This window comes from Prionailurus bengalensis, chromosome D1, assembly GCF_016509475.1.
Source record: "Prionailurus bengalensis isolate Pbe53 chromosome D1, Fcat_Pben_1.1_paternal_pri, whole genome shotgun sequence".
In the NCBI taxonomy this organism is placed as follows: Eukaryota; Metazoa; Chordata; class Mammalia; order Carnivora; family Felidae; genus Prionailurus; species Prionailurus bengalensis.
This window is the reverse complement of record NC_057346.1, coordinates 87,545,253-87,560,656: the sequence shown is the minus strand read 5'-3', so window position 1 is coordinate 87,560,656 and position 15,404 is coordinate 87,545,253. Positions and strand designations below refer to the sequence as shown.

The window sequence follows — 15,404 nt, the reverse complement described above, 5'->3', positions numbered from 1 at the left end:
GGCAGTCAGCCACCAGGTGCAAACTGGAAATGCCCACATGCCTTGGTTTAATGTAGAAGTGATTCAAAGGCTTATGGAGATTAGAATGTTCCAGTAGGTTTATCAAGACCTACTTCCCCACATTGGGAAGGTCCAGAAGACATACTTTTCACCAATACTGTGAGGAATAAATTTGTGAAGGGAATCCTGGCATCTGTGGAGTGCTCTGTGACCACCCATCTCTGTGGGTCAAACCTCACTGTAGAAACTGTTGTCAATTAACCTAAATACAATGAGTATAATTAGACTCCAGGGTAGCAGGGGCCAAGAGTCAATCAACTACAAAAGGCAAGGTGGACATGGTTACTGTAATGGACAGCAGACTCAAAGCAGCAATCTGAATAGTCTGAATCACTTAGACCTTTGATGTTGATTATGGTGTTCCTTGAAAGTAAAACAGACAGGAAGCCAACCAAATTCTTAATCTACATAAGCACAAAATTTCTAGGTCAAGTGAACAAAAGCCTAATTCAAATAATAAAAAAGCCCTTAAGTCAATTCCCAGACTTGAACCAGACTGCAGACTCAGAATTTTTTTTTAAGTTTTTTAAAGTTTTATTTATTTTGAGAGAGACAAAACATGTGCGTGAGTTGGGGAGGGGCAGAGAGAATACCAAGCAGGCTCAGCACTGCCAGCACAGGGCCCCACGTGGTGCTTGATCTCATAAACTGTGAGATCATGATCTGAACTGAAACCAAGAGTCAGACACTTTAACCAACTGAGCCACCCAGGGGCCCCAGACTCAAAAGTCTTTGAATAAAGAGGCCAAGTCCCCATGAGGGAGGACCGCAGTACATTACTGAAAATGTATACTGTTAATCTTTCTCTCAGCCTTCTCCAAAAGGACCTATGTATGTATTGCCTTTTACCAGGGTAACTGTATACTGGAGAAAAGGAAATAATGTCAGATCTTTCAGGAACTACTGGATGTGGGCTATAACCTGACGCTAATTCCAGGAGACCCAAAACATCACTGTAGCCCAGTAGGGGCTTGGGGCGCCTGGTGGCTCAGTCGGTTAAGCATCCAACTTCAGCTCAGGCCATGATCTCACAGTTCGTGGGTTCGAGCCCCATGTCGGGCTCTGTGCAGACAGCTCAGAGCCTACAGCCTGCTCCTGATTCTGTGTCTGCCTCTCTCTGCACCTCCGCCACTCACACTCTTTCTCTCTCACAAAAAAATAAACGTGAAAAAAAAATTTTTTTTTAAAAAAGAGTAGGGGCTTATGGAGGTCAGGTTCAAGTTCATCTCACATGGGTCTAGTGGGTCCTTGAACTCATTCTATGGTTATTTTCCCAGGTTGAGAATGCATCATTGGAATGACATACTTAGCAGCTCACAGAATCCCCACACTGATTCCCTGACCTGTGGTGTGAGGGTTATTATGGAGGATAAGGCCTAGTGGACACCATTAGAATTGCTTCTACCTCAAAAAAATTTAAACCAAAAGAAATACTAAATCCTCAGAGGAGCTGCAGGGGATTGGTGCTACCAAGGAAAGGATTTGAATGATGCAGGGGTGGTGATTTCCACCGTATCTCCATTCATATGTATTTGGCCTATACAGAAGGTTGACGGGTCTTGGAAAATGACAGCAGATTGCTATGTTTAACCAGGTGGCAAATCCAACTGTAGCTTCTGTACCAGATGTGGTTTCATTGCTCGAGCAAATTATTATTACACATTCCCTAGTGCCTGGTATGCAGCTATGGATCTGGCAAATTCCTTTTTCTCCATACCTGTCCATAAGCAGTTTGCTTTCAGCTGGCAATGCCAGCAATACACTTTTACTGTCTTACCTCAGTGCTATATTGATTCGGTAGCTCTACATCATAATTTACTCTGCACAGATCTTGATCACCTTGCATTGATAATATTATGGTGATTAGATAAACTGAACAAGATGTAGCAAATACCCTAGACTGACTGGTAGGACATTTATATATCACTGGGTGGAAAATACAAAATTCAGGGGTGTTCTACTTCAGTGAAATTCTAGTAGTCCAGTGGTATGGGATATGTTGAAATATCCTTACTGAGGTGATGGATAGGTTTTTTGTCTCTGGGCTTCATACAACTAAGAAGGATGCATGAGATGTACCCAGTGGGACTTGGAGGCAACATATTCCTTACTAGGGTGTATGTTATTCTGGCCCATTTACTGGGTGACCCAAAAAACTGCTAGTTTTGAGTGACAAGAAAGGATGTGTAACAGGCCCAGGCCGCTGTGCAAGGTATTCTGCCACTTGGGCCATATAAGCCAACAGATCCATTGGTTCTTGAAGTGTCAGTAACAGATAGGGCTGCTATTTAGAACTTTTGGCAGGCCCTTTTCGGTGAATTACAGCCATAGATCTTTAGGATTTGGAACAAGGCCCTGCCATCATCTACAGATACCTACTCTCTTTTTTGAAAAACTGCTCTTGACCTGCTACTGGTTCTCAACAGAAACTGAACATTTAACCATGGGCCCCCAAGTTACCACGGAACCCAAGGTACCTATCATAAACTGGGTGTTATCTGATCCACCAAGCCATAAAGATGGATGTGCACAGCAATACTCTATCATCAAATGGACATAGTACATAGCCTATCAGGCCCAAGCAGGCCCTGAAGGAAAAAGTTACATTAAAAAGTGGTCCAAGGGAGGGGCGCCTGGGTGGCTTAGTCGGTTGGGCGTTCAACTCCAGCTAGGGTCATGATTTTGCGGTTTGTGAGTTCGAGCCCCGCATGGGCCTCTGTGCTGACAGCTTGGAGCCTCCACCTGCTTTGGATTCTGTATCTCCCTCTCTCTCTGCCCCTCTTCCACTTGCACTCTCTCTTTCAAAAATAAACAAAAACAGGGGCGCCTGGGTGGCTCATTCAGTTAAGCGGCCGACTTCAGCTCAGGTCATGATCTTGCGATCAGTGAGTTCAAGCCCCTCACCAAGCTCTGTGCTGACAGCTCAAAGCCTGGAGCCTGTTTCAGATTCTGTGTCTCCCTCTCTCTGACCCTCCCCTGTTCATGCTCTGTCTCTGTCTCTGTCTCTGTCTCTCTCTCTCAAAAATAAATAAACGTTAAAAAAAATAAAAAGAAATAGTAAATTAAAAAAAAATAAACAAAAATAAACAAAAACATTAAAAAAAAAAAAAAAAAAGAAGTGGTCCAAGGGGGCGCTTGGGTGGCTCAGTCAGTTAAGCATCCAACTTCAGCTCAGGTCATGATCTCACGGTCTGTGACTTCGAGCCCTGTGTCAGGCTCTGTGCTGACAGCTCAGAGCCTGGAGCCTGCTTCAGAGTCTGTCTCCCTCTCTCTCTGCCCCTCCCCCACTTGTGCACACGCACGCGCTCTCTCTCTCAAAAATAAATATTACCAAAAAAAAAAAAAAAGTAGCCCGGGGGCACCTGGCCGGTTCCGTCAGCAGAGCATGTGACTCTTGATCTCAGGGTTGTAGGTTCAAGCCCCACCTTGGGTATAGAGATTACTGAAAAATAAAACCTTAAAAAAAAAAAAAAAAAAGAAGTGGCCGAAATCCCCATGGTCCCCATTCCTGTTACTCTGCCTTCTCTCTCCCAGCCTATACCCTTACAATCCATTGAAAGAGGAAAAGACTTAGGCCTGGTTTACCTATCTGTAAGATATGTAAGCACTAGCTAAAGGAGACAGCTGTTGCACTACAGTCCCTTTCTGGGATATCACTGAAGAACAGTGGTAAAGGGAAATCTTCCTGGTAGGCAGAACATCAAGCAGAGTACCCGGATGTCCATTTTCCTTGAAAAGAGAAATGGCCAGAAGAGCAATTATATATTGATTCAGGTGCTGCAGCCAATGGTTCGGCTGGATGGCCTGGGACTTGAAAGGAACATAACTGGAAAATTGCTGACAAAGAAAGTATATGGATACACACCTGAATGGGCAAAAAAATCGAAGATTTGTTTTCTGTGTGAATGTTTACCAAAAGGTGACCTTAACAGAGGAGGATTTTAATCATTAAGTGGATAGAATGACCTGGTCTGTGGATATCAGACAACATTCTTCACCAGCCACTCTGGGCTAATGAACAAAGTGGCCATGGCAGCAGAGACAGATGTTATGCATGGGGTCAGCAACATGCACTTCCACATGTTAAGACTGACGTGGTTATGGCCACTGCTGAGTGCCCAATCTGCCAGCAACAGATAACGACACTGAGCCCTTGATATGGTACCATTCCGCAGGGTGATCAGCTACTGGTGACAGGTTGATTACACTGAACAGCTTCCATTATGGAAGGGGCAACACTTTGTTGTTGCTTGAATAGATACTTACTCTGGATGTGGATTTCTGCCACAACTATCATCTGTGGACTTATGGAATGCCAATGCCTGATCCACCATTATGGTATTCCAACACAGAATTCCTTCTGATGAAGGAATTCACTTCACAGCAAAAGAAGTGCAACAGTGGGCCCATTCTTATGGAATTCACTGGTTTTACCATGTATCCCATCATCCTGAAGCAGCTGGCTTGATGGAATGGTGGAATGGCCTCTTGAAGACTATTTAAGCACCAACTAGGACTGGGGCACCTTGAGGACTGGGGCAAGGTTCTCTAGAACTCCGTGTATGTTCTGAATCATCATCCTGTTGCCTAGTATTGTTTTCATGGGCCTAGGAATCAAGGGAGAGAATGGGAGTGTCACCACTCATTAACATCCTTAGTGAACCACTAAGTGAAATTCCCTGTTTCAGTGACTTTATGCTCTGCTGGCCTGGAGGTCTAAGATCCAGCAGGAAAAATGCTTCATTAGGAGACCCAACAATGATTCTACTGGACTGGAAGTTAAGACTGCCACTCGGCCACTTTGGGCTTCTCATGCCTCTGAATCAACAGACAAAAAAAGGAATTCCTACTCTACCAAGGGAAAATTGAAATACTCTGCAATGCAAGCAATGATGAGTATGTGTGGAATACAGGAAGTCCCTTAAGGTGATGCTCAAGTATTACCATGCCCTGTGATTAAAGTCAACGGAAAACTAAAACAACTAAGTCCAAACAGCACCATAATGGTACAGGCCCTTTAGAAATGAAGGTTGGGTCACCCAACCAGGTAAAGAACCACAGGCAGCTGAGATACTTGCTGAAGGCAAACAGAATGGGTAGTGGAAGAGGTAGTTATAATACTAGCTATGAGTATATAACCAGCTAAAGAAACAGGACTATAATTGTCATGAGTATTTCCTCCTTATTTTGCTTATGTTTTTGTGTCCATGTATATTTGTTTTCTTTCCTCTTATTTCCTTATCATATGACATAAGATGTACTGATTTTCTATCACAGTACTTACGTATTATTAATTTTACATTACAGTATTTAAGTTATAGGATATCAAGGAGAAGAATAAACATCACTCAAGGACTTAATCTGCTCTCCTGGGGAAGGGACTGGCAGGTTTTCAGTTGTACACAGGATAGTTGTATCCTGCTAGAAAAAATTATGATCTTATTGTTATCTTTATTTGGAGATTAAGTAAAGATTAAGTAGATGCCTACAGGTGTAAAGATGACAAGGTCACCTTCACTGGCCACTGGGTACCCAGATTAAGCATGCTTCTGCCTCCTTTTCCCCAGAAATAAACTGCCCCCTGTTTCCTGCCTCACTGTGTGAGTTGGACATCTCATTTTCTCCAGTCCTCACACTGGGATTTATGTCATGGGCTCCCCTCGTTCTCAAGCCTTAGGACTCAGACTGAATTACACAACAGGCCTTGTCTCCAGACTGCAAAGAATAGAGCATGGACCTTTTCAGCCTCCATAATCGTGTGAAACTATTCCTCATAATAAATCATACATGGATAGATACCACAATTATCATATATACATACATATACTCCATCCACATCCATTACAAATCATGTATTTCTCTGGAGAACCTTGACTAATACAACCTCCCTCCTGTCTGGACTGATGAATTGCCTCTCATTTGGTATCTGTGTTATACCTATGCCAATTTTTAAAAGATTATTTTAGAGAGAGAGCAAGTGAGTTGGGGAGAGGGCAGAGGGAAAGAGAGAGAATCCCAAGTAGGCTCCATGCTCGGCACGGAGCCCAACACGGGGCTCCATCCCACAACCCTGGACCTGAGCTGATATCAAGAGTTGGATGCGCAACTGACTGAGTCAGCCAGGTGTCCCTACCTCTGCCAATTCTAATGCATTATGTACTTAACTGAGAAAATAATATTACAACACTTATTTGCTCCTATCATCATCATCCTTCTCAAAAACCTTTCAAAGCTTCCTGTTGAGATGTATAGACTATACTCCGTAGTCTGTCATCAAAGCTGTCCAAGTCTAGCACTAATACACTGTGGTAGAGTGTTACTCTGCTGACCTCCCCAATGAAACACACCTTTGTATAGTCTTTCTCCCATAACTCTACACTGGGCCCAGAACTGCTTTGACCGTAAGTGATGCTATGTCAGTTTAAGGATCAGCCCTTAACTGGTCTGATTCCATTTCCTCCTTTTTAAAATTTTTTTTCTTTAATGTTTATGTTTATATTTGAGAGAGGTGGGGGGGGAGAGAATGAGCAGGGAAGGGGCAGAGAGTGAGGGAGACACAGAATCTGAAGCAGGCTCCAGGCTTGACGCTATCAGCACAGAGCCTGACGTGGGGCTCAAACCCATGAGCAGTGAGATCATTACCTGAGCTGAAGTCAGACACTTAACTGACTGAGCCACCCAGGCACCCCCACTTCATGCTCATCCCTTATTCTATTCATGCAACATTAACAATAATTCAGGTCAGATGTATGTAATATACCTGACAAGGCTTCCATGATCCCCTTGAACTTTATATAATTTTTCCTTCTAAGTCCCCAAAGCATTTTGGTAACACTTAAAAAGAAACAAATATTCTGCTTAGTACTACAGGGCTTCAATTCATTTGCTGAATGTTTAGTAGACACTTACAACGTGCCTGCCAGACATTGTCCTAAGTGCTGACAATAAAGCTAATATTCTAGGGGTGCCTGGGTGGCTCAGTCGGTTAAGCGTCCGACTTCAACTCAGGTCATGATCTCTGTTTCACATTCTCTGTCTCCCTCTCTCTCTGCCCCTTCCTAACTCGCACTCTGTCTCTCTCTCAAAAATAAACATTAAAAAAAATTTTTTTTTAAAACTAATATTCTATATAGTTCAGAATGTGGATGCCATTCTAAACACTTTTCTGAGTTATTTCATTTAATTTTCAAGAACTCTGGAAAGTATGTTCATTTTGGGGTACCTGGGTGGTTCAGTTGGTTAAGCATCTGACTTTGGCTCAGGTCATGATCTTGTAGTTTGTGGGTTTGAGCCTCATGCCGGTGTCTGTGCTGACAGCTCAGAGCCTGGAGCCTGCCACATTCTGTGTCTCCCTCTTTCTCTGCCCCTCCCCTGCTCATGCTCGCTCACACTCTCTTTCACTCTCGCAAAAAGAAATAAACATTAAAAAATTTTTTCAAAAATGCTTATTTTATACAAGCAACTCAGGCACAGAGAGATTAAGAAACTTATTTAAGATCATAGTGCAAGTGGAGTCAAAATAGAATCCCAAAAATTCTGACTTCAGAGTTTATGCTATCAACCACTACTCCAAGCTGCCTTCTACAGAGGTGAACAAGACAGACAAGATCTCTGTCCTCATGGAATATACATTCTATTAGTGGTAGGTAGTGGGATGAGGAAAGGGTAGTAACAATACATATATCACTACTTCAGACAGTGATAATGCTATGAAGAAAACAAAACTCTATGATATGATGCAATGATGAGAGGTTACTTTAGATAGTGCAGAGAAGGCCTTTATGAGGCCTGGGTGAAGACCTGGGTGTCCAGAAGAAGCAACAAAGCGGAAGACCTGTGAAAAGAATACCAGATAAAGAGAACAGCCAGCGCAAAATTCCTAGGGCACAAATAATCTTAACATGTTTCAGGAACAGACATAAAGCCAGCATGGCTGAAGGATGGTAGGGGGAGTAGAATAATGAGGTTGGAGAATTAGCTGAGGCTCAGATCATACAGGGCCTTGTAGGCCATGATAAAGACGTTGGATTTTCCTCTGAGTAACAATGGAAGGTTTTAAGCAGGGTCACAACATTACCTGATTTGTATTTTGCAATGTTAACTGGCTGTTGCATGTTTAATAAACTCTAGAAGGCTAAAGTGGAAACAAGGAAAGCAATAGGAGACACTCATAGTCCTGTGGGAAATTATGGATATGGAGATCAAACCAACAGGATTTACCGAGGGGATGAATATGGGCGGAAAGAAATGAATCACAGGTGGCTCCAGTCTTTTGGGCCAGCACTACTAAGCAAGTGATCTTATTTACTGAGGTTGGGAAGATTAAAGGAGGACCAGTAGGGCATACGGTGATAACCATGTTTTGGATATAGTATGTTTGAAATACCTACTCAATACCCAAGTGGAGATGATGCGGAGGCACCGTTGTAACTAGATACGAATATAGAAATATAAATTTGAAAGTTAAATGATGTGTATGGCAACTTCACCCAGGATAAGTGAGGAGAGAAGGAAAAAGTCTGGAACTCCAAGCCCCTGGGCACTTCAACATTTAGAAACCAAGCAGAGAGGCAGCAAGTGATATTATCCTGTTTCCTCTTTGGATCACAAGTTCTTTGAAAGGCAAAGCAGTGTCTTTTTCTTTTTTTTTTTTTTTTTTTTTTTTTTTGTACCTATAGAACTTAGCTCAGTAACAGAAACTCAAAGATGCTCAATACATTTTAATGAATGCACAAATGAATGATTTCTCAAGTTTTCACTGAAGAAATATATAATACCTGGGATAAAGCAATAGTGTCTCACGTACTTTGGGCACTCAAATATTTGTTTAATGAATGGAAAAAAACTTAGGACTAAGTTTTGCTAGATACAGTTTAGTATTCATTGTTCCAGAGAGCATAGCAAGGAAACGTAGAAAACAAGCAGCAGCCCACATCCTCACTTCTAACCAATGATAATCACAAATGTCCTAAACCCTTTGTCTTGGTTCCTACTACAGGGTCAAGGAGTAGAAGCTGCAGCAGGAAGGAAAGGGCTTCCAATTCCCAAACTAACTCAAGAGTTCAGGCTTTTGTGTCATAAATATGTATTAAGCACCACCTATATGCCAGACACTAGAGTGAGTACTAGATACATAGCAGTACACAAAACTGTCCCTCAAAGAACTTGCATTCTAAAGAGGAAGGTATCTATTACATAAATAGCATATAAGTATATGATATTTCTAAGAATTATATTAAAGTACACTAAAATACAGTGTGAAAACATATATACCATTGCACAAAACAACATGGGACAGAGGTTGGAAGACAGTGAGTCTCTGACATAAATACCTTAAGAAGTCAGGTAAAGAGGGAGGGAAAGAGGGAGTTGTCTAAGTGGAGGTAACAGCATGTATGAAAGTTTTAAGGTAGGAAGGAATTTAGAATGGCCCAAGGAATTTAAAATGGACCAGTAAATGCAGGGCCACATACATTGTTTTTATAAATTTTAAAAACTTGATCCTAAGATGCAGGAGTAACCATGGAAAGGTTTTATAAAGCAAAGGGGCAACATAATCAAACTAGCAAATTTATGTTTAAAAAAAAAATCAGTCTGAATTCTCTAAGAGTTAACTGAAGGAAGAAAAGGTTCAAGATTGTTTAGTTTGGAGGAGACTGCAGTTATTGTGAAAAATAATGGTGGCTTGGATCAGGGTGGAGCAGTAGAAGGGAAAGGAGTAGAAAGAAGTAGACAATTTCAAGATATATTTAAGAGATTAAAAAAAAAGCAGGAGGGATTGGTGACTAAGCACACACAACTCCCAGGTTGACCTGGGTAACTATATGGACAAAAGTGTGACTTCCTGAGACAGGCCTCATTAGAGAAGCAGAGGTGAAATAGGTGGGGACAGCAGGAATTCATCACTAAATGGTCCTTATATACCCAAGTAAAAGCTCAGAGAGGTAGCTGGTTATATGATTAGGTGATCAGAACAGGTTTGTGCCTTAGACATATACATAGGCATCTCCAGAGATGGTATTTAAAGTCATAGGCACGGAGCACCTGGGTGGCTAAGTCAGTCAAGCACCTGACTCTTGGTTTTAGCTCAGGTCAAGATCTCACGGTTTGTGGGGTTGAGCCCTACATCGGGCTCTGCACTGACAGTGTGGGCCTGCTTTGGATTCTCTCTAACCCTCCCCAGCTCATTCTCTCTCTCTCTCAAAAATAAATAAATAAACTTAAAAAAACAAAAGTCATCGCATGGATGTAATTATCCTCAGGAGAAAGCACAAGAAATTGTATCAGTTCAAAGTCCTGAGCAAGCGACACGTAGAGATCAGAAGAGGAAGAATTAATGAAGAACAGGGAAAAGCAGTGGGTTAGAAAGGCAAGAGGAAAACCAGCAAAGTACAGTGCTATGAAAGTAAAAGAAAGCATGTTTCAGGGCGCCTGGGTGGCTCAGTCAGATGGGCGACTGACTGCGGCTCAGGTCATGATCTCACGGTCCATAGGTTCAAGATCCGCATTGCTTTGTACTGACAGCTCAGAGCCTGGAGCCTGCTTCAGATTCTGTGTCTCCTTCTCTCTCTCTGCCCCTCCCTTGCTCACACTCTGTCTCTCTCAAAAATAAACATTTAAAAGAATAATAAAAAAAAAAGCACATTTCCCTTGGGAAAAAAAGGTCAACAGTGACATGAACACTGAAATAAGGATACTAATGATGGTAGGTTTCTAGGCCAGCTCTAAAAGCTCATTTAACCCATAATATAGGCAGATTACACTGTTAGATTATCTTACCATGAAGTAGTCCAATATAGTAATTAAACATGCAGGCTCCAGATCCACAATGCCCAGGTTTAAATCCCAGCTCCCCTATTTACTAGGTGCCTATAAATATATTACACTTAATTATACTTTGACTTAGTTATACTTAATGCCTCTATGCCTTAGTTTCCTCATTCATAAAAGGTAAAAATAATACCTACCTCAGAGGATTAAGATTAAGCATGTTTGTGTGTGTGTTTTGTGTATGCATGCACATATGCATCACTTAAAACAGTAACTAGCACAAATTAGCTCAGTAAATATATCTATTATTATTTACAACATGGTCTCTATGAGAAAATACTTTGTGAATAACAAAAGTTTGTTTGAAATAACCCTTCACTAATTTGGGATTGTCTCTACTCATAAATTGTGATCTTACAAGATCTTTTCCCAAAAGCCTTGAGAGAAACTCTAGATTTAAAACTTACCCCAAAAGTCCTCAAGATAGCTGACCAGTTTTAGAGAAGCTAATTATTTTTCTGGTTTTTGGAGGGGTCTTATCCCTACTCATTACACATTCTATACGATGAGAAAGAACTTATGTATCAGGAAATTTTAAAAACTGGTGGCAAAAAAATAGACTGTTTCAAGTGACAAAATTACAAAAACAGATATAAACCTACTTTAAACAAAGCATTTTTATTTAGTCACTTTCTGGTACATATTCAAATACAAACATATCTATCATCACTATGATGGAAACAGCCTCTTGATGTTCTGTACATGATATAAATAACAGGTAGAGAAAAGGCAGCAGGTATGCAGCTTCCTGATGATCATCTTATTTCCAAAAGGTATACAAAGGTATTTAAGACAGCCCCACAAAAGTATTTCCAAATGCATGGTGATAAGCAAAGATATAGTCATTCAGTCCCTAAAACTAACGAAGAACACACCAAAAAAAAAAAAATGGAGATTTATAGGACCAATTTTTATCCCTGAATTTCCCATTTACTTAGCACGTATTTCAGATATATTCAGAAATATTCAGAAAATCCTCTATACACCCTAAGATAAACGGTTGGAGTTTCCCATTAGCTCTTTATTTTTTAATTGTAAAACAAGAGAAATACCTCGTATCTGATGGAGCTGTTACACCAAAAAAGTATTATTTCAAAGTAATGAAAAATTGTTTACCACATTCTTTCCCATCAACTGATGAAAATGTTCCATCTCAGGACCAAGCAAAGACACAAAGTAGGATGTTAGATCCCATGTCAGTAACAACTGAATGTCATTACCATCTGTTCACTTCTGAATAGGTTACTGGAAACAAGGTGACAGACTAATTCTTTATGGATAAGTATCCATATATCATTACACTAGTACTCATTTGCACCTTCAAGAAGAAACTGCCGCAAAGGGGAACAAAAACATTCAACTGATATATGAATTATGAAAAAGCTTTTAAAAATGTTATAAAAATATGAATAGGCTTCTAAAAATGCAGAATAGCTAAAGACTTACAGGCCATATTTCAGATTCAGTATTTTCTATATAACTGAAATGAAAGAGGACATTGCACAATTTGAAGAATAAAATGAGGTACAATTAAGAAGTGTGCGTAGCCCTGTACAGATGGCCTGATCCTAACACAAGATGTTAACAAAGCAAGTTGGTGGGGGAGGGGGAAAACCTGCATGTTCTATGCTAAAATTTAGTTGACTCCACCCCCAAAATACATATTTTTAAAGGGGGGGGGCTTAGCATTTAAGAATCAATAACTTCCAAAAAACAGAAAATAAATCTCTTTTAGATTACGTGTCCCAAATGAATCTACTTACTGTTTGCAAATGTGTTTGGGAAGTCATTCTTTGTTACTGTGATAAATAACATTTGGAAAATATGACAAGTAGATTTTAGTTTCTTGCCTCAGAAGTATTCTGCTAAAAGAAATAACAGAAATAACTAGGTAGAAATTGTTCCATTTACCTAATACTTTTAATTTAAAACATAAAAAATGATACACAAATACCTATCATTACTGTTTACTGAAGAGAAAGTAATTTTAATTTGTAAATTATCGTACTCAATGCAAAAGCCACTTGAAAAACGATAGTAAAATTAGCATCAAAAAAATCAATGGGAAAAGTGCCAAACATTTTTCATAAAACTCCCTGAAATGTCTTAATTGTATATAATACAAAGTTATGACTATTTCTGAAAAGTTTCAATTATTTAGCTCCAAATTGGCACATCACATTATTATTTTTTAAATCCCAGCTCTTTTAAACAAAGGACCTAAAATTTTCTAAGAAAGCTTATTTCCCTTTTCTTGAACCAAATTTTTCTCATTCTCTCAGAATCATCCCGAGGTAGTATTTAAGACAAAAGACCAGCTACTCTTCACACATTATTTTCCAAATCACGAACGTGGAACTTTGATAAAAACAAAGAAGATAATCTAGAACAGTGTAATATATAAAGTAAAAAAAAGTTCACTTCTGTTGTGACAATAGTGAAGAAATCTGATGAGATCATAAAGCCACGAAGCTTCCTGTTGGTAGCTGAGGATGAAGTCATTAGCAACCCAGGATTCCCTGGTCCTTGTAATCAGAAGCTGCACCTACCAGATTCTGCATTGTTCGGCAGAGGTGGCTTTAAAACACCCCGCTCCCGAATCGTCCAAAGCAGACCACGCCTTCCAGTTATCATTCAAATGGACCATTTCAAAGTGTGGCACTACTACACATTTCCCGCGAGCTTAAATATCTAGTAAGAGTCAACATTTTAGATTCTCTTGGTCATGATGTAGCAAAGATGAACTCTTGAACCGAACCCCACTCTACATAATGAACCGGGGTTTCAGAAGCCGAGATGGAGAAGCATGCTTCTGTTCTTCAACCTTTATGGCCTTCGCTGACCCCCCGCTCCAATTTCTTCCCAACTCTTAGTCTCCCCAAGATACAGAAGGCAAAAAAGATCCCTTACTTCCTGCTGTTGTTAAAAGGGGAGGAAACCCAACAGTAACTTTGAACGCGTGGAAGAGAAATAGCTTAGTCTTGGCCACCACCGCAAACATATGTCACCCAGCCCCTTCGCAGCTTTCGCGCCCCTCCAGGCCCTCTCCCGGGCCCCCACGCCCCAGGGGTTCTCCCGCAATCCAGCCCTCCCGGGTCTCCCAATGTCAGAGACACAGCTCGACGCCTCTTCCTCTCGCGCCTCCCCCACCCTCACATTGCCGGGGTCCCCAACCACATTGTCCATTCCAATACAATGGAATGTCACTGCCCGGAACTCCTCAGAGCCCCCCTCGGCCCCCCGGAGCCAGTCCCGGGTCTCCCTGATCGCCGAGTTCAGGCACGAACCCAAACTTCACCATGTGAGAGAGCCCAAGACCCGCGAGGTGACGGAGACCCACGACTCCCGCTCAGCCCTCCCTTTTACTCATAGTCCCCGAGCAGCCCCGGGCGCGAATCCTGCACTGGGCGCCCCCACCCACCCCAAGACCACCTCATAGGAGTCATCAGCAGCCTCTCCCGACGCGGGCATGGGCTAGGAGAAGAGTGGAAGGCTCTCCGCCCGGCCCGGACCCCTGGGCGGCGCTGCACAGGAGCGAAGGCCCCAAACGCATCCCCGGCCTTTCCTGGCCCACGACGACCCCGCCGCCCACCCTCCCTACCTGGCCTTGAGGCTGGGGCTGCTGCCGCTGCTGCAGCTGCTACTGGCGGCGGCGGCGGCCGCGGCTCGGGGTTCGTAGGCCCAGGCGGGGGCGGGGGGTGGTGCGGCGGCGCTGGCGGTGGCGGGGGCGGCGGGGGGCGCGGGCGGCGGCGGCGGCGGCGGGTCCGCGAAGCCGGAGGTCGCGTAGTTCCTGTCCATCGTGGGGGTTGCGTAGGGAGGGCGGGCAGCAGTGGGGGCTCCTCTAGGGCCCAGAGTGAGGGGGGCGGGAGGGGAGGGAGGGGGCGGGGGGAGGAAGAGGAGGAGGAGGCGGCGGCGGAGGGAGCTGCCCCCTCACATGGCCCCGGCGGGAGGACGGACGGAGGGCGCGCTGGCCGGTCTCTGCCGGGGGAACCCAGGCCGCGGCGCGCCGCGAGGCCCCAGCTGGGCGTCAGGGAAGCAGCGGCATCCGCGGCCGGGACTCACGGCGGCGGCGGTGGCCGCTTCGCCCCATGTTGGTGGATTTCCCAGGATGCACCTCCCGCCCCCCTCCGCCCCACGGCCTCGCCCCGCCTCCCCTCGGCGCCCCGCGCTCGCCGCTCGCGGGCCAGACGGGCGGCCCGCGCGGCCTCTGCCGCCACCGGCCGCCTCTCTCAGGCCAGCCAGGGCGGAGAAGGCTCGAGGCCTGCCGGCCCAGCCGGCTTCGGGGACCCGGAGGGCTGCCCGCCAGCGGTAGCCAACGGGCCGCGGACTTCCCGCCCTCGGCTGCTCCAAGGGGAGCTGTCCACGCTCGCCGCGTCCCGCGTGGGAAGGGGCCGCGCCTGCAGTTCTCCTAGCGCGAGGGAGGGGAAATTGAGCGGAAACCCAGCGTAGGTGCTACAAAGGGGGAGGCTTGTCAACGCTTTGCCTGGAGTTCGTTATTTGACCCTTCGAGTTAT

The 15,404-nt window shown here is 43.6% G+C and overlaps 1 protein-coding gene across 3 annotated transcripts in view; it reads right to left on the bottom strand.

Moving 5' to 3' along the window:
- Positions 1-15,004, bottom strand: part of QSER1 (glutamine and serine rich 1) — an 83,021-nt gene extending 68,017 nt beyond the window's left edge. For 2 of the 3 annotated variants that reach the window (XM_043580890.1, XM_043580891.1), the window contains exon 1: positions 14,492-15,004. In XM_043580890.1, coding sequence (XP_043436825.1) covers positions 14,492-14,688 — 197 coding nt within the window. In that variant the 5' untranslated portion in view covers positions 14,689-15,004. Of the gene's footprint in view, positions 1-12,653; positions 12,831-14,491 lie in introns of those variants that run through there. The other variant, XM_043580892.1, reaches the window with a different exon arrangement.
- Between the last annotated feature and the right edge of the window lie 400 nt (positions 15,005-15,404).